The following is an 18685-nucleotide window of genomic DNA, read 5'->3' as shown; positions in this document are numbered from 1 at the left end:
AATACAACATATAAAGAATTTTTTTAATTTTTATTAAATGGTTACTATGATTGTTTAATTTATTTTAATAGTTTAAAATTAAACAAATATAATATAACATACACTTATTTTTATCAAATCGTTATTATTCAAAGTCATTAATTATCATATATACTTTAGCCATATTAGGTAATTCCGTAATTTTATTTATGGAAATAATGAAGCACATTAATAATGTATTTATGGTTAGTTTAATAAAAAATTTATTATATATTTAGATGGACTAACATATTTCTCTAAGGATTCTAAGAATCATTCTAGTGATGACATGTGGCTACAAAAAAATGTTGTAATGCTTCTCAAATAATATATAGGGGATTATATTAGTTTTAAGATGGAGTTTTGGATCAGAGAATATATTACATTTGGAATATTATTTGTATCAATAATTTCTATATTAATAAATTTGGTACTTTCATGTATAGTTAAATTTTAAATTATTATCACTACATAATTAGTATGTAGAAATTTTATTTTATTTTTTTTAATATTTAAAATAATCATCTACACTAATAAATTAGGTTTTAAGAGGATTACTTATTTTGGCTTGTAATTTGAGAATGATAAATGATTGAAAAAAATATTAAATAGTTTAGGCTTAAATAATATGTAAACCCACTTAATAGAGAGATTTATATAACTATCTATATATTTTAAGATTTTTTAAAAAATTTATGTTGAGGAATATTAGGATATTTCTTTCAAAAGAGACTCTCCCCATAACCGGTGTTCTGATTTCAAGAATGCACTCAAGAGACTCTCTCCCAACCGGTGTTCTGATTTCACGAATGAAGTAACTTCATGTGTACTCCCATCAAGTCTTGTAGGGTTTAACATCGTTAAGAGGTGTAAATTTTTAGTAAGCGACATTATTTTGCGATTTCAGATTATGAATGGGAAGTACGTAACTGGAATAGCTATACAGTAAAATCTCTATAAATTAATAATGTTGGGACTATACCAAAACTATAATTTTTTTGTTAATTTATAGAGATATTAATTTATCGATATACTAATTGAACCAAAAATTCAATTTGTGACTATAACATTATATTATTTTATAGAGATTTTTAGTGTATATTAATTTATAGATTATTAATTTAAAGAAGTTATACTGTATATATTGACATGGTGAAACGATGTAGGTTAACTCTCATTTTTATTTTTTTTGAAAAAAACGGTTAACTCTTATTTTTGAATTTAATAGTTAGATATGGAAAGATTATAGGTAGGGTATATCTGCGATATTTTTTGCAACATTCCTAAAATCTTGTTTAGATATTTTGAAATTTAACTAATGATATGGTAATATTTTATTTGTACCGTAATTTGAGGTTAAAATATTGCAATGTTGAAAATTTTACTGAGCATATTCCTTATATTGATTCACGTTAGAAAAGTGTAAGCATATTTAGGAGTAATTTCGAAAAGTGAATATATGGAAAGTAGTTATTAGCTTCCACGAAATTTATGTGTACAATATAAGTTTGTATTTAATAGATCAAAACATAGTGGCTCGACGGCTTGATTTTATTCTGATTTAGGTTATTTTAAAAAGGAAAAATTAACTCAGTGGCATGGGTTGGTAAATATAGTGAAAAACTCAGGGTTATTTCTATAATATACTTCTGTTTTAATAGATTAGATTTAACTTATTTTTAAGATACACGCTTGCTTACGAAGGCACAATAATCCCCTTAAGATTTTCTACCTCTCATACGGAAAGTTGTACTTTTGATTTCTCATATTAACATCACAACATTCATCAATCTTCCTTATCTAACTTGACATTAATTAGGATACAAACTTTGGATGCTGAATTGATGAGCAAGGAAAATATATTGTATATTTAATAAACCCATTCAAATACGACCAAAGCTTCAACCGTTAAATAATAAATCATAATTATATATTGCTTCAACCGTCTGTATTAGTTTTGTTATCAATGGTCCTGAGAACTTTAATATTATAACCCGGTCTGATTAAGGGTATCAGATTTGGACCCGATGCAATGTATAAGCATACTTTAAATTTGCCATATCGACATGAAACACATAAATACCGTATATAGATACACTTTGCGCGGGATAAACTTCATTTTAAAAAAAGCTCCTTCGAAAAAAACATACAAACAGCAATGACGAACAGACATGTTGAGTTAGTAGAGAAGCAGAACAACAGCACAAAAAGATTCCATCGAATACGACTTGAACTGAACGGGCGACCATGCCAGCACTATGAAAATACTTTAAAGAAGTTATATTGACATAAACATATTTATATCAAACACGTAAAGCCCGCATATACATTTCTTGTATATGTAAATAGTGAAAGCATTGAACTGTTTTTCTCATAATATGAATTGTTTTCACAACTTTAAAAGGACTACTAATAACTATAAGACACATACTAAATTGCGAACATATTTTAACCATACGACACTTTACATAAGCTCCATCGGAAATAACAGAGACACAGACTTGGCGAACAGATTTTAACCATAAGCTCCATAGACTACGACTCGAACTAAATTGCGAACAGACACACAACAATGGCGGTTGGCGAACAGACACACAGCAGGACCTATTTCTACGACCAAAGCATAACCCACAACAATGGCGAACATAAGCAGAACAACAGCAGCACCTATTTCTACGACCAAAGCTCCATAGACTACGACTTCAACTGAACCGGCGTCGTTCGCTCTTTTGTTTTTAACATTATGATTTTAACCATAAAATACATGACTGTCCGTATAATTAAAACTTGTATTTTGCTAGGACAATTATTTTTAGACTATGCTCCAACGATACTTCTTAAAAACACGCCACGTAAGCAATTTTAAGCTCTATTTAACTGCCACATAGGATTGGGGCTTTTTTTAATTCTTACAAAATTCAGGTTATAATTTTTTAAAAGATCCTCAATTAATATATAGGGGATTACTATAGTGATGTATGTTGATTTGTTATAGATCAAATGTGACATATAATAGAAAATTATTATTATATCTTGACAAACAAATTACTACAAACAATAAATATATATTTTGTCCTATTATATGTGCCTATCTCAAAGCTGATGTGTAAGAGACATGCAGTTCAATAAGCCATGCAAACTGAAATGTGTCAACCCTATTCATCAAAATGCTTTTGTTTAAAATGTAAAGCCAAACTAAATTTTACAGATGAAGACATAAAGATAGCAATTTAAACGATGTCTAGATTGTACATAGTCGACTCTATATACCTGGTTCTTATCTCATTCAATTTATCCTATAAACTTTTTAATCATCTATAAGAACAATATTTTCCCTATAAATAGCTATACCAAAAACAAGTGTAAAACCAGAAGAACTACAGCGAATAAGTAAAGAGAAAATGGCTCGACTCTCGTCTCTTCTCTATTTTTCGATAACAGTTTTGATCTTTCTCCATGGCTCTACAGCTCAACAGTTTCCAAACGAGTGCCAACTAGACCAGCTCAATGCGCTGGAGCCGTCACACGTACTTAAGGCCGAGGCTGGTCGCATCGAAGTGTGGGACCACCACGCTCCTCAGCTACGCTGCTCTGGTGTCTCCTTCGTACGTTACATAATCGAGTCTCAGGGTCTATACTTGCCCTCTTTCTTAAATACCGCGAAGCTCTCTTTCGTTGCTAAAGGTATGTGTTTTCTTGTACTTTTCTAGTTTTTACCAAATAGTTTTGGTTTTTGGTAACTTTTATAATTGAAGACTGTGTTAACATCGACATTCAAACTCAAGATAAGGTTCATTCCTCTTAGAAAGTGTTATAGACTTGTAAGAGCTACAAAAGCTTTTTAGAAGTTTTTGCGTTTTATACATGTTTCATTGGTTTAGATTGGGCTTCAAATTTTGATCAAATAACATACATATATATATATATATATTGTTGATTCTTTCTTTGGAGTAGAACTTTATTACATCAAACATATACTTCAATTTTTATTAGACCTGTATACATGTAACTTTATTTTTGGGTTTGAAACTTTATTTTTGGGTTTGTTACATTATAGGACAAGGCCTTATGGGGAGAGTGGTCCCTGGATGCGCTGAGACTTTCCAGGACTCATCAGTATTCCAACCAGGCAGTGGCAGCCCCTTCGGAGAAGGTCAAGGCCAAGGACAGCAGGGTCCGGGGCAAGGTCAGGGTCAGGGTCAGGGTCAAGGCAAGGGCCAACAGGGTCAATCCCAGGGCCAACAGGGTCAAGGTCAAGGTTTCCGTGATATGCACCAGAAAGTAGAGCACATAAGGAGCGGCGACACCATTGCTACACATCCCGGTGTAGCTCAATGGTTCTACAACAATGGAAACCAACCTCTTGTCATCGTTGCCGTCATGGATTTAGCTAGCCACCAGAACCAGCTTGACCGCAACCCAAGGGTATATATATACCCCAAAACCTCAAAATAAATTATTAAAATTTTATTATAAAGTGTTCTTTTTTTGTTTGTGTTTTGTAGCCATTTTACTTAGCAGGAAAAAACCCACAAGGCCAATCATGGCTACACGGACGAGGGCAACAGCCACAAAACAACATCCTTAATGGCTTCTCTCCAGAGGTTCTTGCTCAAGCGTTCAAGATCGATGTTAGGACAGCGCAACAACTTCAGAACCAGCAAGACAACCGGGGAAACATTGTCCGTGTCCAAGGCCCCTTCGGTGTTATTAGGCCGCCATTGAAAAGTCAGAGACCACAGGAGACAGAAGCTAACGGTCTAGAAGAGACCATATGCAGCGCAAGGTGCACGGATAACCTCGATGACCCATCTAACGCGGATGTGTATAAGCCACAGCTTGGTTACATCAGCATTCTTAACAGTTATGATCTACCCATCCTTCGCGTACTTCGCCTCTCAGCCCTCCGTGGATCAATCCGTCAAGTGAGTACAACGAAAGATATTATCTATTTAAAATCAATGCTTGCATATGTTTAAAAGGGATTGACATTGAAAGTTTGGTTCGGTTTATTTTTGGTTATTCGGTTTAATTAATTTGGCTATCACAATTATCGCTTCTCCATTTCTACATTTAAACATGACTATCCAAACGTGTTGTGGGTGTAGAATGCAATGGTTCTTCCACAGTGGAATGCAAATGCAAACGCGGTTCTCTACGTGACAGACGGGGAAGCCCAAATACAGGTGGTTAACGACAACGGTGACAGAGTGTTCGATGGACAAGTCTCTCAAGGGCAGCTACTTTCCATTCCACAAGGATTCTCCGTTGTGAAACGCGCAACAAGCGATCAGTTCAGGTGGATAGAATTCAAGACAAACGCAAACGCCCAGATCAACACTCTTGCTGGACGTACCTCAGTCATGAGAGGTTTACCATTAGAGGTCATAGCCAATGGGTACCAAATCTCACTTGAAGAAGCAAGAAGGGTTAAGTTCAACACAATAGAGACCACTTTGACCCACAGTAGTGGCCCAGCGAGCTACGGAAGGCCAAGGAAGGCTGATGCTTGAGTGCTTAAATGGCTGCGTTTAACAGTGAGCCTCTACTGTAAAAGGAAGCTACATAGGAGTAATGATAATAATAGTAATGTACGAAAATGCGACTGGTTTTGTTGAGGTTTACCTGTAAAATGTGACCCCTTTTCTGAATAAAATCACTCTCGTCTATCAGGCTCGCAACAAAAACATAAATCAAATATAACCCGAAAAATAGATAGTGCTTTAGATATGATACACACCCAAATCATTATATTATATTTAAAAATAATATTTTTAAACAATAAAAATCCAATACGTAATTAAATGTAACCCTCAATTAAAGATAAAGTTAATGTTTATGATTATATCTCTATTGATAAGTTTAATGAAAACATAAATAACTTTTAAACTAGCGACTTCTCTCTTTCCTCTCTGAGATGAGACGAAGCTTTCGCCGGGGCTCTATCGATGGTTTCGATTCCCTTTCTTTGAGCTTTTGCCTCTGGGAAGGCTTTGCTCCTTAAGCAGGTTTCACCAGTTCTGTTTCCGGGAAAAGGTGACTCTCTTAGCATCTTTCTAGCCGGTTCTTTCCCGCGTCGTACGATCTGTTTCGATGGCGGTTCTGTTCTAGGTTACTTGGGTTTCCGGAGTGGTGGCTTGGTTGATTTTCGTTTGATGGCTTCATGTAAAGGATGAGATCTCGATATTAATCGATTGATTCTCTCCGATGATCTAATTAAGTGATGATGGTGGATGAAGGGTGACTGAGGGATTTCTATTTGTTTGAGTGGTGGCTTCGTTTATGGAGATGTTCTCGATTTTCCGTTTGAACAATCGATCTCCGGTAAAGAAGCAAAGGTGATGAGGCGATACAATTGGGTAAGCGTCTGGTTCCGGCGAGGTCGGGTGTAGCGCCGTTCAGTTTCCGGCATGGTTAACTTGTGCGGTGGTGGTGAAGGATTTCGTGACGCGTGTCAGATCTCACTGTTGAGGTTTCAACACGTGTCATCCGGCGTGACACCTGTGTCATGCGTTATGGTGTGGACCATTTTTGGGCTCAGGTGGAATTTGGGCCTTTCTGTTGCCTTTAGGCTTTAGGTTTATGTTTGGATATTTGCATGTAACCCTTGTTTGGGCCTTTTGTTTTATGTTGTAATTGGGCTTATGTCTTTTAAAAAAAATAATATTTAGATGAAAAAAATATAACTTTTAAACTATGCAATTGAAAACATTATTTTAGAAAAAAAAATCAACAACAACGAATGACCAATAAAATATTAGCATACTATAATGATAGAAGACGCCAACGCCATTCAATTTTGTGTTTTCCATTTTTACTCAAAGCATAGAGCTTTTTCTTAAAACATTTTTTGAAATACAGCTCCATTTTTGCATTGTTGCATGTCTAGTATTATTTTCTTTGATTTCAAATTATTAGATCTCCTTCTCCCTTTATTTTCTAGTACTTTGTTTTGAACTGCATATTTTTTTTTCTTTTGAACGGCAAATGCATTAATTAGAAATTTAAAAGTCTACAAGGTGAGTCAGTTTAGCAGAGCACTCTTGGCTAGTGCATCGGTTGTGCCGTTTTCGGTACGAGGAATAAAGATAAAAGAGAGTACAGCGAGGTCACAAGATAAGCTGAGGATATTCTGGAGGATTCCACAAATTTCCTTGATTGATTCTTGTTTGTTGATACCTCTGATGATGATCTGCATATTTCATGTGTAACGAAATTACTTAAACAAACAGATATATAAAAAAAGAATCAAATGTTTGCTTTACATTTCATCAGATTCTAAAGTTTAGACTAAGTGAAGGACAACCACCATATAAAGGATGAGACGAATAGCAAAGAAAAACAATAAAATTTCAATTTTAGAAAATTCTTCAAAATTTATGAGGTTCTTAAAACATAAATCTGGGTATAACAAATAAAAACAAAAAGTAAAGATCATGGTAGAAAATTCTTCAAAAACAAATCTAGATGAATTACGTAGAAAAGGAGTTCCAAATCAGACACTGCACACAACTCGTATCCAATATCAAATATATCAAAATGAAATTACAAATATTGTTCTAACAGAAAATGCTAACAAAATTGTGTGATTGAGGAATATAAATTTGATTGTAATCTGCTAGATGAATTTTCTGTTTTGTGAAAACTGAAAAGGTAAAAAAAAGATCTTTAACATATTTTGGAAAACGTATCAAATTGTTTTAAAATATTAATATGTATTTACTTAAACATATATATCTCAAACTTAAATTATTTCTTAATTTTTAGTTTGAATTAAAAATTAGGATAAAACTGTGTTATCACATGTTAGAAAGTGTAGTTTTCAAAAAATAAAAATAGAGATGTATATTTCAAATTATAAATCATAAATAGTATATTTTTCAAATTGTCCCTAAAATTAATATTCAAAATTACTATTATTTTCCTCTTCCATCAAACTAGGTAGGGATGTTCACGTTTCTAATATGGTTTGTTAGGGGCTTTAAATCTGAGTTCTCAACACTTAAGACTTGGTTACTACTTCGGGAAAACCATGCTCACTGCTCTTGGGCTCAGGGTACTTGGTTTTCTATGGCGACACCAAAATTTGCATTTATAACTTGGTTGGCAATGTGGGATAGGCTGGCTACTATGGATCGGGTTGCCAAATGGAGTTTGGGTGTTGATACAACGTGTGTGTTGTGTAAAAGTGCAGCAGAGACAAGGAATCATTTATTCTTTGAATGTTCCTTTTCTTTACAGCTGTGGAAGCATCTCACGCTTGGGATCCTGGGAAACTCTCATTCTAATACATGGTCAGTTATAGTACCGGTACTTTCAGGAAGATCTATGGAGAAGAAGCGTATATTCTGTGTAAGGCAGAGGCAGACCCACATGCATTAATGGTGGGTCAGCTGACACTCCTTAAATTATAAAAAGCGGAACTTTTACATGTAATACATTAGAATTCTGTAGCTCTGGTGGTTAAATTTGTTCATCTGACCCCCTAAACCAGGCTTCAATGCCTACCTGACACAAAAAGATTTCTTTTTTTTTTCTCAGAATAAAGCCCATTTAAAATTTTGACCCATGTTAAAACAGAGTCTGGGTCCGCCACTGGTGTAAGGTACTCTTTCCAAGCTGCAATCTATGCATTATGGAGAGAAAGAAACAAGATCAAACATGGGGAGAAGCCAATGTCAATTGAGATGATGAAGAAGCTTGTGGATAAAGGTATTAGAAACAAGCTAAGTATTTTGAGAATGCAAAGAAGGAAGGGGCTCTTCAATTTTGGTTTGAGACTAGAGTTTAAAGTTGAGTTTTAATGTAGTCAATTTTCATAGTTGGGAGTAGTGGTTGTATAGAGAAAGGACTACACATGATGTAAGAAAAGCTTTTTTTTGATGAATAAAATATAGCATTCATTAAAAAAATAATAATAGGGTTTGTTCGAATTCAATTGGATTTCATTTTTCAGAAACATGATATTTAGTTTCATTTGGATATTTTGGATTTGGTTTTGAGTTTTTGGGTTTGATTCAGATATATTATAACACTAGTTAAAATCCGCGTCTTACGCGAGATGAACATTATACATCCAAATGAGTTTTACATGTTATTATTTATTTTGTATTCATTTATGTATTATGTATGTAATTAAATTAAAGTAAGCACATAATCAAAACATTAGCTCTTGTTTATTTGCAATAATTGTTTTGGAAACTAAATCAAAACAATCATTTTATTTATTTTATATAGTATATAACTGAATTTTAATTGTATTGACATAGATATATTGTAGATGTTAATATAAATATTTATTATTGTGATTTTTTACTTATATGATTTTGTTAACATTTAGATATTTTCTGCAACAAAAAAATTAAACCATTAATCTCAAAATTTTCAATGTGAAAATTTTTCAATGCAAATTTCAAAATTAAAATATTAAGGTCTCAATACTTTTTCAATGAAAATTTCAAAATTAACATATTTATGTATTTTTATATAGTATATAATTTAATTTGAAAGATATTAAATATATATATATATATATTTAATGTGAATATCTATTAAATAAAATTTCATATTCGTACGATTATATTATCATATCTTGTTATAACAAAACAATTTAACCACTAATCACAAAATTTTCAATGTAGAATTTTAACACTTTTAGTAGTTTGTAGTCGTTTCAAAAATTCAAAGTGTAACATATAAGAAAATATTTATTTTCTTATTATATAGTTAATGTGATTGTTTAATTTCTTTTAATAATATAAAATTAGACAAAAAATGAGGGAGGATATAAAACTTGTTATCAAATCTTTATTGTTCATAATCATTAATTGTTATATATGTGTTAATCATATTAGGTAATTCTGTAGTTTTTATTTAAGAAAAAATGGATAATATTCAGTTATAGTACCGGTACTCGGTTTAATAGCCTAATTGTGTAAGAACCAATTTGGTTTGACTAAAATCAATAATGCTCAGCTAATCGCTTAAAGCATCTCCAAGAGCAACTTTAAAACTTCAAATATAAGGTTTTATGTTTTCCAAGGGCAACCTCAAAACCTCAAATTATAAGGTTTTGTACAGGGAAACCTCAAAACCTTATATCTGAAGTTTTATATTATTAAAGTCCTCAAAATTATTTGTCTTCTAAATAATATTGTTAACGGAAGCCTCCTTAGTCTAGTGGTTTGACTAAAGGTTCATTAATACTTCTACACCAGGAGGTCTGGGTTTTGAATCCCAACAAAGACAAATTATACAGATTTATGGAGAAAAAACATACATGAGATCTTCGGCATGACACAAGGAGTACAGTCAGACATGGATCTCATAGGACGGCTCACGATGATGCAGCCAGACGTAAATCCTCATAAAGCAGGTAGAATTACCGGCTGTAGAATCGTCTTGTAATATTTCTCATAATTTGTAATAACATAATTAACCATCGACAAAACAAATATTGTTAACTTTAATATCTATCATTTTAGTCCTTATAAATTTTATATTTCGTTAATATTGCAGATGTAAATACTAGTTTATATATCAGTTATGAATAATTATATTGAGTAATTTAGTATTTTATTTGTAGTTAATGACTTAATTAATTTTTTTCAGTTATTGTTTATTATAACATAATTTTTTATTAATCAATATTTTCACTAATATTACTTTAACATATTTTATATTTTATATAAAAGTTTTGATAACTTTAATCAGTTTTGATTAATATCAAGGACAAAAATGCAAATATAAAATTCTTTTAAGGTTAGACTTAAGGTTTTACCACTAGGGAAAAACACCTCCAAACCTCAAATTTAAAATTCTTCCAACCTTAAAAATAAAGTTGCTTTTGGAGATGCTCTTAGAGACAACTTATAAAAGCTCTAGCAATATATGCATGCTGCCACCATATGAGGCGCTGAGGCAAAAGGACATCGGTAGACCTCACCTTGCGCATGGCGAGGGAAGCTAACGCTTTTTAAAACCAAGAGAACCTCCAAATATTTTTTACTCCAAAAGGATACAGACCAAGAAAACTGACAGATTCACAAACACTCGGGAACAAAAACATGACTCTCACACTAACCGTTAACGCATCAATCTGAAAGGTCAAATTAAATTCCTTAGTCTCCTCGAATTTAAACCACTGATATTACTCCAATCGGTTTCCATTTGGCTGGCCAAACTTGCCTTACTTCCAGACTGGTCGTCGGTCGAAGATGTGGACTGCACAATGAACTCCAGTAAAACACATATGACGTTTAGTATAGAGCTCCAATTGGTAAACCGCTTATTGGAGAGGATCTATATGTGGAAGGAGAATTCACCCATAAATTCATGTGTCACGATTCATTGATTTGATTAGCAATTCCTAATTTTCCCCAGATGATCTTGATGCGTTCTGCAGAGATTACCTTGGGAAAATACAAATAAGATTTACATACAACTTTGATTGAAGATCGACTTTCGCTGAAACATAGAGAAAAGAGTGGTTATGATGGCGCAAGACAACTCTCCTCCTTGACATGGACTCTAACAAAAACGTGAAAAAGAGAGAGAGAGGGACAAAAGCGAGACATGAGGATGTGATAGAGAGGAAGATTGTGACAACCCATCCTCTCACTAGGAACCTAGGTTTACAGCGCTGCAGCGCACTGACCCCAACCCCTCCATTATGAGTCTTCTCTGACTCCATAATTAGGTTGTTGGTGAGACTCGAACCCAAGTCCTCACCCTTTAACAACACTCTTCCAGGATGGGGCCCACGGCCCGAGAGAGCGGGCGTGGGTGGCCCATTAGGCGTGGGTGGCCCATTAGCCGTGGGCGGGTCGGAGTGTTACAAGTGGTATCAGAGCTGGTTAGCCATCTCAGTTCCGACCTGAGAGGCGTCTTGAGACCTGTCGGGGGGCGCAACGAGGATGTTGCGTTCTTTGAGAGGGGGTGAATTGTAACATCCCGAGTTGTGATATATAGAAAGGCTTAAGAGAATTGATTTGACTACCTATGTCACCAAAGTTGACTTACCTTTTCCGGAACACATCCTGAAAGAACTCTAGAGTTAAGCGTGCTTGAGCTGGAGTAATGGAAGGATGGGTGACCTATCGGGAAGTGATTCGCGATAGCGTGCGAGTGAGGCCAAAGCATGGGAAAAGGTCGGGTGGTGATTGCAGGGTCAGTAAACAATGATTTCGAGCCTTTGGAAAATTAACGGACCGACCGTCAGACGGGATGGGGCCCACGGGCCGAGAGAGCGGGCGTGGGTGGCCCATTAGCCGTGGGCGGATCGGAGTGTTACAAAGATGGTGTAAGCCGTTTGCAGCTTAACTCTTTCGCACGATTTTGATCAAATATAAGGTGGCTGTGTTTTGTGGAACAAGATGAATATATGTACATAGCGATACACATTAAGGGTTAGAGAGGCTAGTGGTTGAGCTTTGGTTTATTAACAATAATAATCAAAGTTAAGAAACCAAGGTCATTACAAATCTAGTTAGTGGTTCCTGTCTTGAGAAACCTTTGCAACAGCCTCGGGGTTTTACCGAGGATTCAATCTCTGGACTGGTAATAATGAAAACTAGAGCTTGATCTGTGCGGGTGTTAGTTTTTATTTTTTTTTACAAATTGTTTGTAACTTTTTAAGCATATGGGTTATTTGTCTAATATTAGGTTCTTATGAACCTGCATGGACCTGTATGAATCCGATTTGAACCCCGTCAAGAAATTTTTATTATATCCGAACAAGGTTTAGTTTCAAAATCAAAAAAATAATATCCAAAAAACCGATATGTATTCTGAATATCCTTGTCTAACTAATTATGTAAACAAATAAAAAATATTTTGTTACCCGGTTTGAATTCTCATCACGAAATGGAGTAACTTCGTTCAAACCTCTGAAACTATTATGGTTAATACATAAAATCAATTATATCGAATTATTACTGTAAATGCAATTAATGAAGTAGTTTGGAAAAGTGAAAAAAGGAATTTAAAAGATATAATAGTTATGTTTTGTAATTATGTAATAAACAAAGTTGAATTAATTAGAAAAGACAAGAAATGAAGTGGTTATAATTAGTTTAAAAAGGAATGAAAATATGTAAGAAATCACTTAAAATTAGGCAAGTATTATTTTGTACTTATGTTGTAATAGAATATACTGGAACTTTACTCATGCCTCCGCGCATATATTTGATTTAACTTTTGTCCAACGTAAATTCATAAGTCTGCTGGTTTTATAAAAAATAATCTCATGTATATTTTTTATGTTTTGTAATTTACATATAGAGTAGAATATATTATTTTATGATTAATATAGATGTTTTATAATAATTTTTTTATTTGTACATAATATTATATTAAAAAATTTATAGCTTGATGTAGTTTGATGTAATTGTACTATTCATATATTAACCTGTTGTTTTTTTGTCAATTTATTTTAAAATGAATTAACATACTAAATTTTTTAATTTTTTGCATTAGTTTTCTATGAATAATTATTAATTTTATGATATTTTGTTTTCTTGAAAATGAACTCTCAATATTTTTATATTTAACAACATACTATTTAGTTAATATTTGAACAATATTAATAATGGTCAATATATGAATATCGATTTGGTTAGATAAGCTTTGGAATTGTAATTAATTAATTTAAATTTATTTTAAATGCAGTGCATAATATGTAAATAAAAAGAAATACAAAAAGGAAGTACTTAATTTATTGTAAATAAAATGGCTAAATGTGTAAATAAAAATAAGTAGTAAAAATAATGCTATCCATGTTTCCAAAAAAATCTCATTTATATTGTTATTTATGCTTTCAAACAGTACCGAAAGGTACTTCAGTTTTAATAATATAGATATGTTCTCCAAGAGCAACCTCAAAACATCAAATTATAATGTTTTGTACAGTGAAACCTCAAATATTTTCAGTGTACAAAACCTTATATTTGAGGTTTCATATTTTTGACTTCCTCAAAATTATTTGTCTTCTAAATAATATTGTTAACTTTAATATCTATCATTTTAGTCCTTATAAACTTTATATTTCGTTAATATTGCAAATGTAAATACTAGTTTAGTTCATAACTATTAAAATTTAATAGATTTTTTTAAATTTCATTAATTGATCATGTATAAAAACATTAATTATATTGAGTAATTTAGCATTTTATTGGTAATTAAGATTGGATTAAGAGAGATGAACAGCGAGGTCTTCCTCTTCCTTGTTGTATTTTTACTCAACTCTTGAATCTCAACACGCAAGACATAGATTATTTTCTCATGAAATTGGCTTCACTAATCCTTCACTCTCTCCAACTAGAGCACAACACTATTCTCAGCAAAAAAAAAAATGTTGAATATTTTTGGGTAAATGGTTAAGCTTTTTAGAAAGGAACAACCCAAATGTGTGTGTGTAAGAAAGTAATTTATAATCAGCCGTAGAATTTATGATGCAAAAGGTTTAATAACTTAATAGTTAAAAAAAAAAAGCTTAATAGTAAAGAGAGGACGCATATATATGCTACAAATCTCTCTCATGGTAAGTAGAGTTTGAAATATGGTTACCCAGATCATCTTAAGTTTGAATAATAAAATAGTTTTCCGTTGTAAAAAAAAAAGGCAAGTAGAGTTTGAATCATACACATAATAAAGATACTATAACAATAAGGGTTTTAAATTTGAGTAACTGGGATTCACATGGGCAAGAGAGACGATTAAGATTTGTGAATTTGGGCAGACGAATCAGTAGGCAGGAGCAGCGAGATCCTCCTCCTCCTTGTTCTCTTGGCATCGTTTTAGCAGCTGAAGTTGGCGTCGAAGATGCAACACCTGTAATAACACCATGTTACTTCATCTGGTTCACATATTGATAATTAACCAATCACCATGTTACTTTGTAAGATCTAAACTCTCAGGCTCAGCTTAGGTTTAGTTATTGTCTCTTCCCCAAAAGGCTTCTGCCTAACAAGTAAAGAGACCTTAACCCTTTTCCACAAGAGATAGAACAGTGACTCTAAATAGAACTAGTATAAAAAAATTACCTCTTCTTGAAGCATAGTTGGGAGGAAAGCCATAGAAATGAGCTGCTTCATTTCATTCATAAGAGCTTGGTCTTTGATCCCTGACCATGTCTGTGGAGGTAAGGCCAGCAGAAGTACAGTAAACAAATCGTTTCCTGCTGGATAAGTTGCTTCCGGACCATACTCACAGTCAGTTTGGGTCGATGGCACCAATAGATCAACATTTTGTTCACTCCCGTCACGCACAACAACTCCAGTCACCACCGTGCCTTCCACCTCGACAGCACCTTCATGTAGTAAAATCGTTTTAGCAATATTGAACAAAATGTAAACAGTCAACTTACTATAAGTACCAGCATATGACATACCGTTGACACATTTCACCTCCCGACAACAGAACTCTATTGATGAGCATCCGGATAAGATTTCAGCTCCTTGGCAACAAGCCTTTGCTGCAGCAAATGTCATACTGTCTTCGTAACCAACTGATGATAAGAACTTACTGATGTGTTTGAACAGTTCAGTTTCATGCACTTCTTTCAGCACCACTTGCTGCAGTAGATTAACAAGAGACCAGACATGTAAGAGTCAAAGATTGTCCAAAGGAACAGAACAGATAAGCCAAAACAAGGAAAAGGAATGTATGCCTTTAAGTTGAGCCTCGATTTCTCCTCTGCGCTGAGATTTTCTTTTGCATCCTCTGTTATTCTGATCTCAGCCACCCATCTGATGAATGTGTTGAAATTTGACGGAAGTGACTTGAATACAACTGATATGATTTTTTCCACACTATCTACATGTTGTGAGCTTACAAGACGAGGAACATCTTCCTTCAGATACTTGGCTATGTTGATCCAGCTTTCATCCTTACAGCACTGTTGTATAGACAAGTTTTTTCTATTACCAATGAAATGTAACAAGGATCTGAATTTCATTCAATACATTTGTAAGAGCTGTTTTCCAAAGGTTTCGAGAAAGGCGAATCAAATTCACATTTACATCAAACCAGTAATGGCGGTGACTGATAAATTGCTTTAAAATAAAATGCAACAATGAATATTAGCAAACATCTAGAGAATCTATATTGCAACCAAACATACCAGAGTATAAAGCAATCCGGGTTCTCTATGGGGTCTAGATATGAGCATGAACCTGAGAACAGAACAACAGAGAACACCATCAGACCTTATAAACAGTTACTTCATGATACAGTAGAATAGAAAAAAGATGAAAAATGAGTATGTTACCCTCTGCGTTTCCCTGTTGACTGATCAATGCTGTCCATGGCTTCCCAAAGAAGTTTAAGAGGAACCCAATGAGGAGGATACTTGAAACGGGCAACGTCAAGAATCAAAGCCATGTCTCTTTCAGCGTTATAGCCACCAATAGGTGAAAAGTGACCAGAGCCAGTCTGCAATAAGAGTTTGTTACAATCCTGATCAACACGGCAGGATCGCTAAAGAAACCAACGTTTCACAAGCTATGCTTCAGAAGTTACCTGCTTAAATACTCCTCTGTCATATGATGAGATCAAATGGCAATTCTCAGAAGAAGAGCATTTGATAACGAAGTTGCGGAAATCGGCAATGGTGGTCTGATTTGTGCGGAAAGCTTCCACTTTGGCTCCAGTACAATGAGCCAAACAGACAACTTTTCCAAAGGAAATGCCCTTGGCCTTGACCACTTCCAGTGGCTCGCAGCAGTCCAGCATCGATTCATCAAACCACCTCCAAGGCCCTATTGGAAGAAACAAACCTCAAAAAACTCCCATGTAGACTAGGACGTATTTGCTTCTCTTATCTTATGATACTAAAAATAGTATACCTTTCCATTTACGTCCAGGATCAATAGAAAGAGCGTTCAAGACAACTGAAAGGCTAGCCAAGCCACAATACGCAGGTTCGGACTGCGTCTGGAAATAAGAAATCAACCTGAAAAATCCTTCCATTGTGCCTTTCTGCAGCGCTTCACTGAATATTTTCTGCACAGAACATATGTTTTTAGTAACTAAAGCAACACATATAGCAAGAACAAAGACTATATCCCTCTGTAATAAAAGTATAAAACCAACAAGGCGACTACTTCTGAACAAACAGTAACATCTCACTGCTCATAAACCTAGAAGACCTAATTTTTCATTGGAATCCATGGATGAAAAACTTGATCCGTACGACCGTACCTTGCCTTCGGCAGAAGAAAAGTCAATGGCCGGAGGAGAAGGAAGAGATCTCCGGTAGAGACCCGCCGTAGCCATTACCACAGGTTTCTTTCTTACAAGGGATTCGTATAAGTAAACTTTCAACTTTGGGCGTGATGAGATTTGAATATGTGAAGGCGATATGTATTATAGTAGAGACTCTCACAGGTCAACGCTCTCTCTTTTTCTCTTTATCTCTCTCTCTTCCTCGCTCAAGTCAAACGTGTAGACCACGACGAAACGCCGTTAATTACATCCGGCCCGGTTCGTCTTCGATTTGTTTTACTACAAATATGGTTCTGTTACGGTTAAGAATTGGGATGAATAAACGGAACTGACGTCGTGTGGACACCGTTAGTCTTTGGTCAAAGTTGGCGTGATATTCAAACCACTTGGGTCCCTCTGACAGGTCACCGGTGCAGTGCAGCTCCTGCATAGACCGTGGACCCGTGGTATACGATATTGAAAGTGAATTTCAACTTTTAAAAATCCTTGAATGAAAATATTGAAATATTGTATCATTTCTACGTGGATTCAATAACCGTAGTAAGGTTTCAACGGTTGAAAAACAATTTTTGTGGCCCAGCACTGCCATAGTGTCATTTCATGATTGTACAAAAAAAATTACATTACTAGGCATATATTTCATTTGGTTTTAATTTTAATCCAATAATTCGAAAGAATTTATTATATAATAATTTTTTATAAAAAATATCAAAATTATATCAAAAATTAAGATTTTTTAATCTGTAAATAGAGACTACACTCGTTTTATGTTTTATTTTTCATTATAATCAACTATTTTAATATTTTAAATTTTTTTTTGTAAAAGATTGTTCTCAATTGGTGAAGATGGTTTCAGAACTATAAGAATAACCAGCTTTTACAAGTTATTTAGAAGATCACAAGATCCTGAAAAAAGTTTCCTCAGCTCGGAGATCATTCATTTATCACTGACGCAAAATTCAAAGGCATACAGTCTAGCACGCAATGTCAGTTCGTCTTTCGTCGTTCACATGGATGTGGAGCTCCCAGTTTGGTTTACGGAATCAGTATGAATCTGTTTAGTTGATGACAAAAAGAAATTTTTTTTGTTAAATAAATCCCAATAATAATCCTTATATGTTATTTTAGTTTTCAAGTTAATTACAATTAAATTATTAATATATAATGATTATGTTGTAAAAAAATAAATATGTAAGTTAAAAATAATGGGGTAGGGTGTTGAAATTCTTAAACAAACCATTGTAAAGGGTTAACGTGATATAGAAGTTGAATAAACGAGGTGAAAGAAAAAGAAGATGGTGTGAAATGTTAATAAGAGAAAACGAGGATATTGATAATGAAATGAATGTTGAATCATTGTACATGATAGTATATAAAAACCATGTACAATTGTCAGAATTTTTCAACACCCTAAATTACACTTTTCATATTCCACTTCATCTAT

At 33.8% G+C, this 18685-nt stretch overlaps 2 protein-coding genes across 3 annotated transcripts; one reads left to right on the top strand and one right to left on the bottom strand.

Annotated features, from left to right (window-relative positions):
• The first annotated feature begins 3359 nt into the window (after window positions 1-3359).
• LOC103848857 (cruciferin BnC2) lies at window positions 3360-5674 on the top strand. The gene is made up of 4 exons (XM_009125683.3): window positions 3360-3702; window positions 4076-4443; window positions 4524-4943; window positions 5127-5674. The coding sequence occupies exons 1-4, from the start codon at window positions 3420-3422 to the stop codon at window positions 5529-5531; spliced, it is 1476 nt and encodes a 491-aa protein (XP_009123931.2). The 5' UTR covers window positions 3360-3419; the 3' UTR covers window positions 5532-5674.
• Window positions 5675-14509: 8835 nt separating this feature from the next.
• On the bottom strand, window positions 14510-17865 carry LOC103848856 (glutathione gamma-glutamylcysteinyltransferase 1). 2 transcript variants are annotated; one of them, XM_033284717.1, is made up of 9 exons: window positions 17218-17865; window positions 16863-17019; window positions 16537-16775; window positions 16286-16449; window positions 16139-16190; window positions 15686-15913; window positions 15392-15590; window positions 15060-15325; window positions 14510-14847 (listed from the first exon to the last, which is right to left on the bottom strand). In XM_033284717.1, exons 1-9 carry the CDS (start codon window positions 17290-17292, stop codon window positions 14761-14763), a joined length of 1467 nt encoding a protein of 488 aa, XP_033140608.1. In that variant the 5' UTR covers window positions 17293-17865; the 3' UTR covers window positions 14510-14760. The 2 variants fall into 2 exon arrangements, with proteins under 2 accessions (XP_033140608.1, XP_033140609.1); XM_033284718.1 differs by having other exon boundaries at window positions 15407-15590; window positions 17218-17826.
• Between the last annotated feature and the right edge of the window lie 820 nt (window positions 17866-18685).

This window comes from Brassica rapa, chromosome A02 (genome assembly GCF_000309985.2).
Source record: "Brassica rapa cultivar Chiifu-401-42 chromosome A02, CAAS_Brap_v3.01, whole genome shotgun sequence".
NCBI classification, from domain to species: Eukaryota; Viridiplantae; Streptophyta; class Magnoliopsida; order Brassicales; family Brassicaceae; genus Brassica; species Brassica rapa.
The sequence above is the reverse complement of the archived record's forward strand: the minus strand, read 5'-3'. Positions and strand labels throughout refer to the sequence as shown.

Coding starts and splice junctions, on each gene's coding strand:
- LOC103848857 (XM_009125683.3), top strand. CDS start 3,420: ATGGCTCGACTCTCGTCTCTTCTCTATTTTTCGATAACAGTTTTGATC. Junction 3,703..4,075: donor GCTCTCTTTCGTTGCTAAAG/GTATGTGTTTTC, acceptor GTTACATTATAG/GACAAGGCCTTATGGGGAGA. Junction 4,944..5,126: donor TCCGTGGATCAATCCGTCAA/GTGAGTACAACG, acceptor TTGTGGGTGTAG/AATGCAATGGTTCTTCCACA.
- LOC103848856 (XM_033284717.1), bottom strand. CDS start 17,292: ATGGCTACGGCGGGTCTCTACCGGAGATCTCTTCCTTCTCCTCCGGCC. Junction 16,191..16,285: donor TCAACAGGGAAACGCAGAGG/GTAACATACTCA, acceptor TTCTGTTCTCAG/GTTCATGCTCATATCTAGAC. Junction 15,591..15,685: donor AATCGAGGCTCAACTTAAAG/GCATACATTCCT, acceptor AATCTACTGCAG/CAAGTGGTGCTGAAAGAAGT.